The sequence below is a fragment of the Hemiscyllium ocellatum genome, chromosome 21, assembly GCF_020745735.1.
Source record: "Hemiscyllium ocellatum isolate sHemOce1 chromosome 21, sHemOce1.pat.X.cur, whole genome shotgun sequence".
Taxonomy (NCBI): Eukaryota; Metazoa; Chordata; class Chondrichthyes; order Orectolobiformes; family Hemiscylliidae; genus Hemiscyllium; species Hemiscyllium ocellatum.
The window spans coordinates 55,285,559-55,300,933 of record NC_083421.1 but is presented as its reverse complement, the minus strand read 5'-3'; the positions used below and the strand labels follow the sequence as shown (position 1 = coordinate 55,300,933).

At 41.3% G+C, this 15,375-nt stretch overlaps 1 protein-coding gene across 1 annotated transcript in view; it reads right to left on the bottom strand.

The window, feature by feature from the left end:
- LOC132825764 (hemicentin-1-like) overlaps positions 1-15,375 on the bottom strand; it is a 436,368-nt gene that overhangs the window by 93,715 nt on the left and 327,278 nt on the right. Inside the window, exons 71-77 of the mRNA XM_060841228.1 lie at positions 14,500-14,581; positions 11,889-12,025; positions 10,047-10,188; positions 9,660-9,804; positions 6,021-6,148; positions 4,027-4,183; positions 2,732-2,853 (exon numbers count right to left, since the gene is read on the bottom strand). Of these exons, the coding sequence (XP_060697211.1) occupies positions 2,732-2,853; positions 4,027-4,183; positions 6,021-6,148; positions 9,660-9,804; positions 10,047-10,188; positions 11,889-12,025; positions 14,500-14,581 (913 nt within the window). The remainder of the gene's footprint in view (positions 1-2,731; positions 2,854-4,026; positions 4,184-6,020; positions 6,149-9,659; positions 9,805-10,046; positions 10,189-11,888; positions 12,026-14,499; positions 14,582-15,375) is intronic.

Sequence of the window (15,375 nt, the reverse complement as noted above, 5' to 3'; positions counted from 1 at the left end):
TCATCAACTTCACCAACACATTCCACCCTGACCTTAAATTTACCTGGACCATCTCTGACACCTCCCTCCCCTTCCTGAACCTCTCCATCTCCATTAATGACGACCGACTTGACACTGACATTTTTTACAAACCCACTGACTCCCACAGCTGCCTGGATTATACCTCTTCCTACCCTACCTCTTGCAAAAATGCCATCCCGTATTCCCAATTCCTCCGCCTCCGCCGTCTCTGCTTCCAGGAGGACCAATTCCACCACAGAACACACCAGATGGCCTCCTTCTTTAGAGACCGCAATTTCCCTTCCCACGTGGTTAAAGTTGCCCTCCAATGCATCTTGTCCATATCCCACACCTCCGCCTTCAGACCCCACCCCTCCAACCGTAAGAAGGACAGAACGCCCCTGGTGCTCACCTTCCACCCTACCAACCTTTGCATAAACCAAATCATTTGCCGATATTTCCATCACCTCCAAAAAGACACCACCACCAGGGATATATTTCCCTCCCCACCTCTTTTCGCCTTCCACAAAGTTCCCTCTGTGACTACCTGGTCAGGTCCACGCCCCCCTACAACCCACCCTGGCATCTTCCCCTGTCACTTCAGGAATTGCAAAACCTGTGCCCACACCTCCTCCCTCACCTCCATCCAAGGCCCTAAAGGAGCCTTCCACATCCATCCAAGTTTTACCTGCACATCCACTAATTTCATTTATTGCATCCATTGCTCCCGATGAGGTCTCCTCTACATTGGGGAGACTGGACGCCTCCTAGCAGAGCGCTTTAGGGAACACCTCCGGGACACCCGCTCCAATCAACCACACCGCACTGTGGCCCATCATTTCAACTCCCCCTCCCACTCTGCCGAGGACATGGAGGTCCTGGACCTCCTTCACTGCTGCTCCTTCACCACCAGACGCCTGGAGGAAGAACACCTCATCTTCCATCTCGGAACACTTCAACCCCAGGGTATCAATATGTACTTCAACAGTTTCCTCATTTCCCCTTACCCCACCTCACCCTAGTTCCACACTTCCAGCTCAGCACTGTCCCCATGACTTGTCCTACCTGCCTATCTTCTTTTCCACCTATCCACTCCACCCTCCTCCCTGACCCATCACCTTCATCCCCTCCCCCACTCACCTATTGTACTCCATGCTACTTTCTCCCCACCCCCACCTTCCTCTAGCTTATCTCTCCACACTTCAGGCTCTCTGCCTTTATTCCTGATGAAGGGCTTTTGCCTGAAACGTTGATTTTGCTGCTCCTTGGATGCTGCCTGAACTGCTGTGCTCTTCCAGCACCACCAATCCAAAGTCAGAAACTTTTTCCCAGGGTACAACAAGGGGACAGTAGTAAGGTGAAGGGTGGAAGGTATGGGGGGATGTCAGGGGTAGGTTATTTACCAGAGAGTGGTGGGGACATGGAATGCGCTGCCTGTCGGTGTGGCAGAGTCAGAATCATTGATGATTTTTAAGTGGCAATTGGATAGGTACATGGATAGGTGCTTAAGCTAGGACAAATGTTCGGCACAACATCGTGGGCCGAAGGGCCTGTTCTGTGCTGTACTGTTCTACGTTCTATGTTCTAACTTTAGTTAGGCCACATTTGGAACTGTTTGTACACTTCTGGTCGCCATAATATCAGAAGGGTGTAGAGGCTTTGGAGAGGATACAGAAATGGTTTGAAGGTCGTTGCCTGATTTGGAGGGTATTAGCTATGAGGAGACATTGGTCACACTTGGTTTGTTTTCACTCGAATGCCAAAAGATGAGAGGCAACCTGATAGAAGTTTACAAATTATAAAAAACATGAATAGAATGGATAGTCAGAGTCTTTTTGCCAGGGTAGAAATGTCAATTAGTAGGTGTTATGGGTTTCAGGTAAAAAGGGTTAAGTTTAAAGGAGATGTGAGGCAGGTTTTTTTATACAGAGGGTGTTAAGTGCCTGGAATGCATTGCCAATGGAGGTGGTGGAGGTAGCTACAACAGCAATGTTTAAAAGGCATCTTGACAGATCCATGAATAGGCAGGGAATAGAGGGATATGGACTGCATAGAGGCAGAAGGTTTTTAGTTAGAAAGGCATCATGAGTCAACACAGTCTTGGTGGATCAATGTGCAGATGCCAAAGGGACAAAATACAAAAAGGGACATACATATATACTTCAGATGCCAGGGAAAAGCAGACATGCTGGTCATTACCAGACCTTGTTAAGACATCAAAGGAAAGACAAATTACTGCAAAGTGTCAGGTTGGAAGAAATATCAGCGTGCAGACATAGAGGGAAGAGAAAGATGATCTCAATGAAAGATTTGTGCCAAGCAAAGAGACACAGGAGAATAAAATAAAAAGAGAGACAGAGTGAGAGAGAGAAAGAAAGAGACATAACAGAGAAAATAGACAGGAACCCATTGAAAAATTAGGGACATACGACAAAGATTGCATACAAGAGTCCTTCTGAATTTGCATGGGCAATGCCGCTGCTTCATTCACAGAGAAAGAAGCATCTTATGGAATTATGGAAAAAAATGGCAACATGGAAACAGTATGTGCAGCTTAACTGTACTGCTCTTTGTCTTTAGTAAGAGACCAAAATCCACACACCCACCCTACCTCCCAGATGTCTTTGACAACTCTTCCTTCAACCACACTCTGACTTATTCTTAAGAATGCATCATATCAGCAACCATGTCACTTGCCAAATGACTAGTACTTGGGTTAAGGAAGCCTCACCGTGGACCGTGAATTGGATGAGCCTGTGGGAATCACCTGCCTCATTAGACACCACACACTCATACAGTGCTGTATCCTGAGTGGTGGCCGAAATGATCACCAGCGATCCCGAAGGCAACAACCTGAGGGAAGATAATGATCACATGAAGACTTGCATCAACAATTAGCTGATATTGGTCAAATAGAAGTAAACAGGCTAAGGCTGTTCTAGTTTTCATTAGATTCTGAAGCATGAGCAGGAGGGGAAGCTTAATTGTTCAAAAGATTGAATAAATAATGAAATTATCTACCTAAGGTTCTCAAACATTTTATGCAAATCTACACATCATGCTGCATTCAGTAACTCCATTTTTCTAAGATCGATCCTACAGTGTGGGGGCAAATTGGAAAGCACCAGTAGAGAGATAATGGACCAAACTGGTTTACTGTGCTGTAGTTTCTATAGGGTGCTGCTTCCTTTCGGTTTCAATGTAGAATGTCCCAAATTTAGCTCCAATAAAAGGTTGGAATTATTACCCCTTGTAGAATCTCAAGCATCAGCCAACACATATTGTATTGTAAATATTGTACTTTGTTCAGGTCTTTCATCAGGTAACTTTTGAGTGAGCTTACTTTATTACAGCAATACACCTCAGCCTTTCATAATCACCTCTTACTGCACCAACCTCAAGGAACTGCATAGAACTTACAGCACAAAATAAGTCAATTACCCTCTCAGCATATGCTAGTGTTGATATGCTACAAGAGTTTCTCTACCATGCCATCTCCCTCAGATCAACCTTTCAGCTTATTCTTCTATTTCCTTTTTTCTCATGCGCTTATCCAGTTAGTTTCTTTTCAAAAGCATCAAGGCTTTCTGCCTCAACCTCTTCCTGAGGTGGAGCCTTCCACATCCTAACAACACACAGAACTAATTAAAACATTCCTTCAAAGGTCCAGCACAGGAACAGTGGGCTGAATGGCCACCTTTTGTCCTGACAGATTCTATATCCATTCCCATATTCTTGTCCAAAAGTATTAAATTTCCTGATTGAGATTACTAATCTCATTATGTATTTTGTGAAATGTACGTTGTTTCTTGTGCTTTTTCACTTTTGACTTGGACTCTCACAAACTATTTCTTGTAGAGGTCAGCAAGTAGGCTTTATCGCACCAATCTAGGCAAGATTCAATTTTCAATAGGAAAATTAGCACAACTGACTCATCAGTTCCCAGTTTCTAAAATAAAGTTCTAACTGCTTATTAACACAGTCTCTCAAGCAAACACATTTTTTCACTCAATCCCTCAGTGTTACCTGTACATGTTCTGTTGCAGCTTAAAGTTCAGAGGTTTACCATTTTTCTTCCAGATCACCTCAGGTTTAGGGGTTCCTGAAACCTCACAGCTCAACTCTGCTTGAACATTTGCCAAAGCAGTGATGTTAGTTGGAGCAGGACTGATGATGGGAGCATCTAATTGGAAGAAAGAAAATTTCTTAAAAGTGAGACAAGGGTTTTATTCGAGGATTTCTTTCATTGGAAAATTTGGAAAGAATACAGGATCACTTCTCTTTCCTGAAATAAGTTCACTCCCCACTCAAGTAATAACATCCTGGAGAGTCGTTTTTTATTATTTCAATACATTCATGGGATGTGGGCATTGCTGGCTCGGCCAGCATTTATGTCTGTACTGCAGAAGGTGGTGGTGAGCTGCCTTCTTGAAACACTTTCGTCCTTGTGGTGTAAGAACACTCATTGTGCTGTTAGGAAGGCAGTTTTTGGATTTTGATCCAGTGAAGAAAAGTGATATAATCCTAGTCAGGATGGTGTGTGATTTGGAGAGAAACCAGATATCTGCTGCCTTTCTTCTTCTAGGTCAGTGCTTCCCAAGCCTTTTCCCACTGTGACCCCATTTCAAGGTTTGAATATTGTTGACTAGGTACTTCATTCAATCTGGTCTACTGTATTTTTTTGTTTCCTCAGCATTAGGGAGAACAACGCAGACTGGGTGATCGCTTTGTAGAATACCTATGTGTGCCTGTATAAATGACCCAGAACTTCCAGTTAGGCCACACTTGGAGGATTGTGTAGAGTTCTGGTCACCACACTACCAGAAGATATGTGGATTCTTTGGAGAGAATACAGAAAAGGTTTAACAGGATGTTGCCTGGTATGTGGGATTTTATCTATGAAGAAAGGTTGGATAGACAGGTTTGCTTTTACTGGAATGCAGGAGGTTGAGGATTTGATAGAAGTTTATAAGATTGTGAATGGCATGGATGGAGTGGCAAGTATGAGGCTTTTCCCAGGGTGGAGGGGTTAATTACTAGGGGGACACAGGTTCAAGGTTCAGGGGGAAGTTTAAAAAAGATGTGCAGGCAGGTTTTTCACACAAAGGGTGGGGAGTGCCTGGAACATGCTGCCAAAGGAGGTGGTGGAAGCAGACACAATCGTAGTATTCAAAAATTACTTGGACAAATACATGAATAGGAAGGGAATAGAAGGATATGGATCCTGAAAGTGAAAACATTTTTAGTGTGGAAACGCAAAATGGGTTGGTGCAGGATTCGAGGACCGAAGGGCCTGTTCCTGTACTGTTCTTTGTTCTTTGTATAGCACATGTTGCTTTCAGCACAGACTACTCATTCTCTGCTACCCTCAGCCCTCAATATCACTTATTCTGCCTCTCTTCTGCCCTGGCCTGCCACGTGTGATCCCCTTACTTCTTTCTCTCTCCATCTCCACCTATCTGCTCATCTGTGCCTACTCCCCTCCCCCAACCTCCTCTTCAGCACGAACATTAGTTTTTCCCAGTTGCTATCAGTTCTAATAACTTGAAACATTAACTGTTTCTTCCCTCAGATGCTGCCAGATGTGTTGAATTTTGCCAGCAGTTTCTGGTTCTAGTTCAATCTCCAACATCCACAATTCTTTGTTTATTTAAGCTTGGAATTCCACATCCATCTGCACTTCTCGTTGATACGGAACGGCTGCCAAAATCGTCAAAGACCCTCCCACCTCGGTAATGCTCTCTTCCAACCTCTTCCAGCAGGAAGAAGATATAGAAGATATACCGGTATTAAATTGCTGAATGGACCTCTCTAACTTCAAATATTGTTGATTTTACTAATGGCAATCTTGCTCTGTGCACCTTCTGTGCAACTATAACCTTGTGCTCCTCTCTCTGTCTAAGCACCCTATGATCTGTATGTCGTTGTTTGCTATGATCTGCCTGTATTGCTCACAAAAGAAAGCTTTTCACTGTACTTAGGTACATGTGACCACAATAAATCAAATCAAATCAACATACCCAAGACTTGTAGTTCGATCCTATGATGATCTGTTCCAACTGCATTTGATGCTGTGCAAAGATAGTGGCCAGCATCCGAAACCTGGACAGAGTGGATCTGTAGGGATCCCTCAGAAAGAAAGTCAAACCTGCAAACAAAAGTCAATAGTGCCCAATCAGAAGGGAAGGGAGAAACATAACCATGTCAAAGGCACCTTGATGAAAAGGACTATTCAACCCATCACCTTTTTAAAATATTTTCTAACCAACCAGTTCAGGCATATTATTACATACCTCTAGAGCAGCTTGAACTTAGGTGTCTTAGCCGAGAGAGAAGGACACTACCACTATGCCACAAGAATCCTTCCAAAATGACTTTATGATAATTAGCAATTGAAAACCCTTCCAAATTGAACATTTAGTACATGCAGTATGGGTGCCCACAATTCTCCCTTCACGTATTCAGGAATCACTGCTTAATTGCATGGGTCCTTCCAAGAAAGAGCACTTTGAATGCAAACTATTTGGAACATTTGTGATCACCAAATCATAGAGGTTAAAGAACTAGACTAATTCTGTATATTGTTAGCCAGTAAAGGGATGAGAAGTCTGCAGGTTCCCTCTGCATTCCTGGGCTAGAGAGCAGGAAGTCTCTAGCAAAGGATCCCATTCTGGTGGAAGTGGTCCCCAATTAAAAGTGTGCGTTTACCGCAATGAAAAAAGTGTCTTTAGCATCACAAGTCACAGAATTGTTACAGTGTAAAAGGAGGCAATTGGGCTAATTATGTCTGCACAAGCTCATTAAATGAGTATCATTACCTAATGCTGATCTCTTGCTTTTTGCCCATACTTTTGCACCAATTCAATTCAAAGTTTCATCCAATATCCTCTTGAATAGCTCAACTGAACCGGTCTCCTTCTCAGTTTCATACAGTACATTCCAGACTACTTGCTAAGTTGAAAAATTTTTTTCACTTCACCATTGCTTTTTTTTTTGCAAGTGACACTTTAGACTCCATGCCCTCTTGTTCTCGTTGCTTTTATGAGCAGGAAACATATTAGTGAAGAATGGCTAAAGTTGGATCTGTAACACACTCTTTCTAAAGCTGAACAAATTGTGATATTCAGTGTCTAACCACACATATAAAGACTGTCAACTTGGGTGAGATACTAGAGAGGCACTTGGCACTCACATTCAGCACTGTACAGTAGCAAGATCCATCAAATTGACATTGGAAAATTTGATTGGAGGTTAGTGGCAGATCAGAAGATTGGGGAGAGCTAAAATTCAACAAAGAATAATGAAGAAAGTAACCATGAGGGAGAAATTAGAGTATGAGAAAAAGCTAGTTTGAAACATAAAAACAGATTGCAAATGGATCTACAAGTACTTAAAACGAGTAACTAATGTGAGTATGGGTCCTCCCGGAAGAGTTGAGGAATTAATAACGACAAATAAGGAAATTGTGGATGAATTGAACAATGAAAAGATATTGTGTGTCTATCTTTACTGGAGAAGATCAAACAACCTCTCAGAGATAATTATGGATCAACAGGTGAAAAAGTAAGGGAGGAACTTAAAATAATTACAATCACAGTGGAAAGAGTATTGAGGAAATGATTAGAACAACTCAGTACCTGACAGACTTCATTCTCAGGCTCTAAAAGAATTGGCTGTGGAGACAGTGGAAACATTGGTTTTAATTTTCCAAAATTTACTCAATTCAGGAAAGCTCTCACCAGATTGTTAAATAAATAATGCAACTCCTCTATTAGAAAGGAAGGAGACAGAAAGCAGGTAACTATGCATTAGTTAGCCTAACATCTGTCAGGGAAAATGCAAGGTATAATGGAGTTTATAGCAGTACACTGAGAAAATCATAATGCAATTCAACAGAATCAACATGGTTTTATGAAAGGGAAATTGTGTTTGACTAACTAATGTGAGTTCTTTGATTAAACAACAGGTAACATGGTGAAAGAGGTACCTGTGGATGTGATGTACCTGGACTTCCTGGAAAGATGTTCAGTCAGGCGCCTGATCAAAGCTGACCACTATAGGAGCTTGTTGTGGATAGGTTAATACATTATTATGGATAAATAATTAGCTGCCTAACAGGAAGCAGAGAGAAGGGATAAAAGATTCATTTTCACATTGGCAGGCTGTAACCACTGCAGTGTCAAGCGATCAGTGTTGCAATCTCAACTAATTACAATCTACATCAGTGATTCAGACAAAGGAGCGTAATGTATAATTGCTATATTTGTGCCATCGGCAAACATAAATAGGGAAGTAAAGTATGAGAAGGATACAGAAAATGGACAGGTCGGCATAAAAATGGCAGACGGAGTATTGTGGATATAGACTTGTTCACTTCAGCAGGAAGATTAGAAAAGCAAATTTTACTAAATTAAAGCAAGATTGCAAAACATTGAGCTACAACAGAAACCATCATGGTTACTATAATACATGACTCACAAAATGTTAGTGTGCAAGTGCAACAAATCATCAGGTAAGTGAATAGAGTGTTGCTGTTAATTACTAAGGGAATGGAATATAAAAGTCTTGGTCCAATTGAATACAGCATTGTTGAGGCCACACCTGGAATATTGTGTACAGTTTTAGTCGCCTTACTTGATAAAGGAATTGATTGCCTTAGAAGCAATTCAGAGATGGTTCACTTGAATGATTCCTTACAAATGGAGGAGTCATCTTGTGTGAAAGGATTTGTCAGGATGGGCCTGTCCTCATTGGAGTTTAGAAGAATGAGGAGCAATCTTATTGAAACATATAAGATCTCAGGGGGAGAAAGGTTAGATACTGAGAGTTTTTCTTTTACCTTGTGGAAGAGATTAAATTACAGGACACATTTTAAAAACAAAGCATCTCCACTTTTGACAGATTAGAGTACCTACAGTGTGGAAACAGGCCCTTCGGCCCAACAAGTCCACACTGACCCTCTGAAGGGCAACCCACCCAGACCCATTCCCCTACACATAGCACTACAGGCAATTTAGCATGACCAATTCACCTAACCTGCACATTTTTGGACTGTGGGAGGAAACCAGAGCACCTGGAGAGAAACCCACGCAGACACGGGGAGAATGTGCAAACTCCACAGAGACAGTTGCCTGAGGCAGGAATTGAACCCAGATCTGAGGCAGCAGTGCTAACCACTGTGCCACCATGCCACCCGTAAAGAGTTAGGATGATTTTTTTTTACTGGCAAGAGTCTGTAGAATTTTAATCCCAAACAACAGAGGAAGCAAGGTCACTGAATATTTTGAAGGCTAAATTAGATACAGTCTTAATTGACAAGACAATGAATGTTTTGGGAGATAAAGAGGAATGTGGAATTCAGCCGCAATTAGATTAGTCATGACCTTATCAAATGGTGAAGCAGGCAGAAGGGGGTCCAGTGAACTATTCTAGGTCCTAATTTATACATTTGTTTGCACTAGTAAATAGATTAACATGAATAGAAATGGAGCCAAGGGCTTGAGAATTAAGAGAATGAATAATCACACATATTGAAAGCTGGTGTGGACGGCTACACGAATGGGGGGGGAAGGGAGGGGGAGAGGAAATGGTTTGGATGCAGCCTTGTTTGCGTCTCTTCGCTGACAATTACTTTGGAATCTTTCATTATCTGCCTGTACCTGGGGCTGCCTGTAGGCAGCAAATTGCCATCTTTTCTCCAAGTGACTGTTGGTTTTGGAATGCCTTCGGCCTCACATTCCAATAAAGCAACCTGGTTGATAATGACTGACAGTGACGGGGAGTTGGCTTTAATTGTCGGGGTAACTGAAACACAGAAAAACACTACATCAATGAACCTGAGAATAACCACCTGGAATTAACAAGTATAATAATAAGTGAGACTTAAATTTATGCCCACTTGTTACCAATTCACTCATAAGTGCAGATTTCTTTTCTGATTTATCGAAATCCTTCATAATTTTGAATAGCTTTGTTAGATCTTTGCAAACTTTTTTCTCTGTTCTAAAGAAGAGACAGAACAACGGAACATGCAAGTTTGCACTCACCATGAATAACGACATTGAAGGAATGAGTCATTTGACCTGCAATGTTGCTAAGAAGGCAACTGTACATGCCAGCATCTGATGGTCCAACATTATCGATCAACAAGTATTGTCTATCTGGCACATTCTGGATATGAGAATTTGCCTAAAAGTAATCAAAAGTAAAGTGAAGTTTTGGGTTGTAAAGGGCTAAAGTAACAACAGCAGCTGCAAGGTCATACCCCGATTTCTGAGTGGCATGTGATAAACACATTGCACTGCCTGAACTGCTCTCATACTATCCATGGATATGGAACACATTAGAACTTGGAATTATTGTGCTTCCATCCCAACCAGTGGCTTTGATAATGTCTATAGATAAAAACTCAAAGCTAAACAATGTCAAAATGATTCTTAAATCGTTTAGCTCAGAGACACCATGAGAATGATTACAAGCATCTGATGCAGTCACAAGTGCTCCTGTGAACGTTTGGATCAGGCAGCAAATTGCTGAACAATGTGAACAATGGAATAAATAAATACAAAGTTATAAGTAGGATTGAATGGTTAGTAGGTGGGTGTAGGATGACAAGGGTCCTGAAAATTGTGGGACGTATGAAATTCAAGAATAGGAAACCAGGTAAAGGTGGAAGGATAGCATTGTTAATAATGGATGGGATTTGTGCAATACTTAGGGAGGATCTTGGATTCAGAAGATTAGGATGTAGAATCGGTTTGGGTGGAGATGAATAATAATAGGGGAATGAAAGCACTATTGGGAATGGTCTACATGCCCACTAACCCCAAACACAATGTGGGAAAGAGTATGCAAGAAGAAATCACAGATGCTTACAATAAAGGGACGGTTATGATCATAGATGACTTTCATCTACATCTCAATATGAACAACCAAATTGGCAGTAATAGCCTGGATGAAACGTTGGTACAATGCTTTCAAGATAGTTTCTTAGAGCTGCACATTTTGGAACTGACCAGAGAGCAGGCTATATTAGATTGGAATTGTATAATGTGACAAGATTAATTAACAACCTCAGAATAAAGGCACAGCTAGGTAACGATGACCAAAATATGATTGAATTTATATCCAGTTTAAAAGAGAGAAGAACTGGACTTAAGATTAGTATTTTAAACCTAAATAAGAACAACTGTATGGGCATGAAAGCTGAGCTGGCTGAAGGGAACTAGCATACTAGGCTATGGAACAGAATAACAATGATGCAGTGGCAGACATTTAAGGAGATATGTCAGTATGCTCTTTACGTATATTCCTAACAAAAATCTAAAGGGAGGACCCATCATGCATGGTTAACTAAAGTTAGGGAAGCAACAAACTTAAGTAAAAAGCATATATTGTATAATGGTTATTGGTCAGAATATAAGAAACACCAGAGAATGACAAAAAGGTTAATCAGGAGGAAGGAGTTAGACTATGAGAAGGAGCTAGCTAGAAATGTAAAAACAGATTACAAGAGTTTCTACAGGTATATAAAAGAAGTAGGGTTAGTAAAGAGAGTGTTGGTCCTCTAGACAGTGAGACTGGGGTGTTAGTAATAGATAATAAGGAAATGGCTGATGAAATGAAGAAATATTTAGCTTCCATCTTCACGATAGAAGACACAAAAATATTCCAGTAATAGCTGTAAATCAGGGAGTGGAGAAGGTTGGAGAGGCTGAATGGTCTACTTCACCTACTTCAAATTGCTTGTATGTGGTATGATTCCATTAAATATCAACACTTCCAAAACATTGGCAATAAATATAAATATTTGGTAATGGTATTTGGACTACTTGGTTGGAAAACTATGTCATATTCACCTATTAAGTTTACAATCTGAAAATACTCACCTGTAATAGTACATCATCCTTGAACCATTCAACAACGGGAGGCGGATCAGCTTCAGACTTGCATTCCAGTGTTAGCTGTTCTTCAGCCAACAAAGTAACCATCTGAACATCACTGGAGCCAATGATATTTGGAGGAACTATATTTAATTAGATAAATACACAACTGAGGTACTGAGCATGTGATTAAGTAGTAAACTGGAAGGAGATCAAATTGAAATTGAAAATGCAAGTATCAAATTGGAGATATGGATGGATTGAGATGGTCATTCATAATGGGATACAAAGGTTAAGGAGACATGAAGATGACCTCAGAACCATGATAGGGCAGACTGAATCAGGTATTAAATGATAAATGGCCTTTACTTGTTCCACATTTACTGGCACTGATTTATGAACCACTCTTCTGATACAGGGTAATAGGACTCTCATTTTCATTATTGTGTAAAATGCTAGATATTATCGATTTAGTGATAGGATCATTATTTGATTACGTTTTTGCCATTCATAGTGTGAAGAACAAAGGTATTTCAAAATACTAAGAAATTAAAATCACAAGGAAAGCAGACTCCATCATACAGGAGCAGACCGAATGCCTGTCTGAAGTACAAGAGGGAAATCAGGAGGGCAAAAGGGGACATGAGATAGCTTTGGCAAATAGAATTAAGGAGAATCCAATGGGGTTTTACAAATATATCAAGGACAAAAGGGTAACTAGGGAGAGAATAGGGACCCTCAAAGATCAGCAAGGCGGCCTTTGTGTGGAGCCACAGAAAATGGGGAAGATACCACATGAATATTTTGCATCAGTATTTACTGTGGAAAAGGATATGCAAGATATAGACTGTAGGGAAATAGATGGTGACATCTTGCAAAATGTCCAGATTACAGAGAAGAAAGTGCTGGATGTCTTGAAACTGTTAAAGATGGATAAATCCCCGGGACCTGATCAGGTGTACCCAAGAACTCTGTGGGAAGCTGGACAGGTGATCGCTGGGCCTCTTGCTGAGATATTTGCATCATCGATAGTCACAGATGAGGTGCCAGAAGACTTGAGGTTGGCAAACGTGGTGCCATTGTTTAAGAAGGGCGGTAAAGACAAGCCAGGGAACTATAGATCGGTGAGCCTGACCTCGGTGGTGGGCAAGTTGTTGGAGGGAATCCTGAGGGACAGGATGTACATGTATTTGGAAAGGCAAGGAGTGATTAGGGATAGTTAACATGGTTTTAAGCGTGGGAATTTAAGTCTCACAAACTTGATTGAATTTTTTGAAGAAGTAACAAAGAAGATTGATGAGGGCAGAGCAGTAGATGTGATCTATATGGACTTCAGTAAGGCATTCAACAAGGTTCCCCATGGGAGACTGATTAGCAAGGTTAGATCTCATGGAATACAGGGAGAACTATCCATTTGGATACAGAACTGGCTCAAAGGTAGAAGACAGAGGGTGGTGGTGGAGGGTTGTTTTTCAGACTGGAGGCCTTCATAATTCCACACCAATGGAGCGCCACAAGGATCGGTGCTGGGCCCTCTACTTTTTGTCATTCACATAAATGTTTTGGATGCGAACATAAGAGGTACAGTTAGTAAGTTTGCAGATGACACCAAATTTGAAGGAGTATTGGATAGTGAAAAAGGTTACCTCAGATTACAACAGGATCTTGACCAGATGGATCAATGGGCTAAGAAGTGGGAGATGGAGTTTAATTCAGATAAATGCGAGGTGCTGCATTTTTGGGAAAGCAAATCAGAGCAGGACTTATACACTCAATGGTAAGGTCCTGGGGAGTGTTGCTGAACAAAGAGACCATGTAGTGCAGGTTCATAGCTCCTTGAAAGTGGAGTCACAGGTAGATAGGGTAGTGAAGAAGGTGTTTGGTATGCTTTCTTTTATTGGTCAGAGTATTGAGCACAGGAGATGGGAGGTCATGTTGCGGCTGCACAGGACATTGGTTAGGCCTCTATTGGAATATTGTGTGCAATTCTGGTCTTCATATCGGAAAGATGTTGTGAAACTTGAAAGGGTTCAGAAAAGATTTACAAGGATGTTGCCAGCGTTGGAGGATTTGAGCTATAGGGAGAGGCTGAACAGGCTGGGGCTGTTTTCCCTGGAGCATTGGAGGCTGAGGGGTGACCTTATAGAGGTTTACAAAATTATGAAGGGCATGGATAGGATAAATAGACAAAGTCTTTTCTCTGGGGTCAGGGAGTACAGAACTGGAGGGCATAGGTTTAGGGTGAGAGGGGAAAGATATAAAAGAGACATAAGGGGCAACATTTTCACGGAGAGGGTGGTACTGTATGGAATGAGCTGCCAGAGGATGTGGTGGAGACTGGTACAATTGCAACATTTAAGAAGCATCTGGATGGATATATGAATAGGAAGGGTTTGGCGGGATATGGGCCGGGTGCTGGCTGGTGGGACTAGATTGGTTGGGATATCTGCTCGGCATGGACGGGTTGGACCAAAGAGTCTGTTTCCATGCTGTACATCTCTATGACTCTATGACTGTACAGACATGAATAAAGGCGAAAGTGAATGTAAGGATACAGGAAAGGTCATTTACACAGAGACAGGCAAAGAAAACGAATGTTTAAAATATATAACCATACCATTTATCCTGACTAAATATTGCAGCTGATCCTCACCAGCCAGATTTACTGCTAGACAGGTATACAGTCCAGCATCTTCTACCTACAATAAAACACAGTGCAGGTATTACGTCCAATAAAATAGCAGTAATATATCCCAAATTAAAAGGGAATTGATGTAATTGTTAGGTTTAGATGCTTGCAAATCTAGGTTTTTTGGCTTCTCCTCAATGAATAGTTATTTTCTGTTTTCAGACTGCATGATACAGAGATACCACAGAGATTCCACATCAGTGATCCAGTGCCTGGTTTTAAATTCTTTCCGTGTGGGACACACAAATTTGTGTGAGGCAACAGGGCCTGCCTGCCTGCCTATTGTAACGTGTGCTGCAGTATCTAGTTCACTGATATGTGTTCAAGACGATGGTTTATCTCGACACCTCAATGGATGACAGGATCAGCTCTTCGTAGGGTGCGTTAGGTTCTGTAGCATCTGTTTCCTCCTTTCCATGTTGTCTCCCTGGAACACAGCACCTGTTATTGACAGATCTGGTGGCATGATCCCTTTATTCTCCAACTGTCATTCAGTGAATGCTGTAAAGAGGCCTGCAGGACCAGTGCTCCTTTTGGTCAATCAGTCATTTCTGCTAGGTAACAATTGGCACAGAGACCGTAACTTTTAAAAATAGATTTGAATTCTGAGTGACCCAGTCTACTGAAATCACATAATAAGATTTAAAGCTTTAAGATTTATTGTAACTAATAAAACTAAAATCAACATTGATGAAACTTACTTAAAGGCATCTAATACCAAATATACATCCTTATTAGCATGTTAACACAATTGAAAAACCCAATATACTTGACAACATGCTCCCCACAGAATTTCCATCTTTA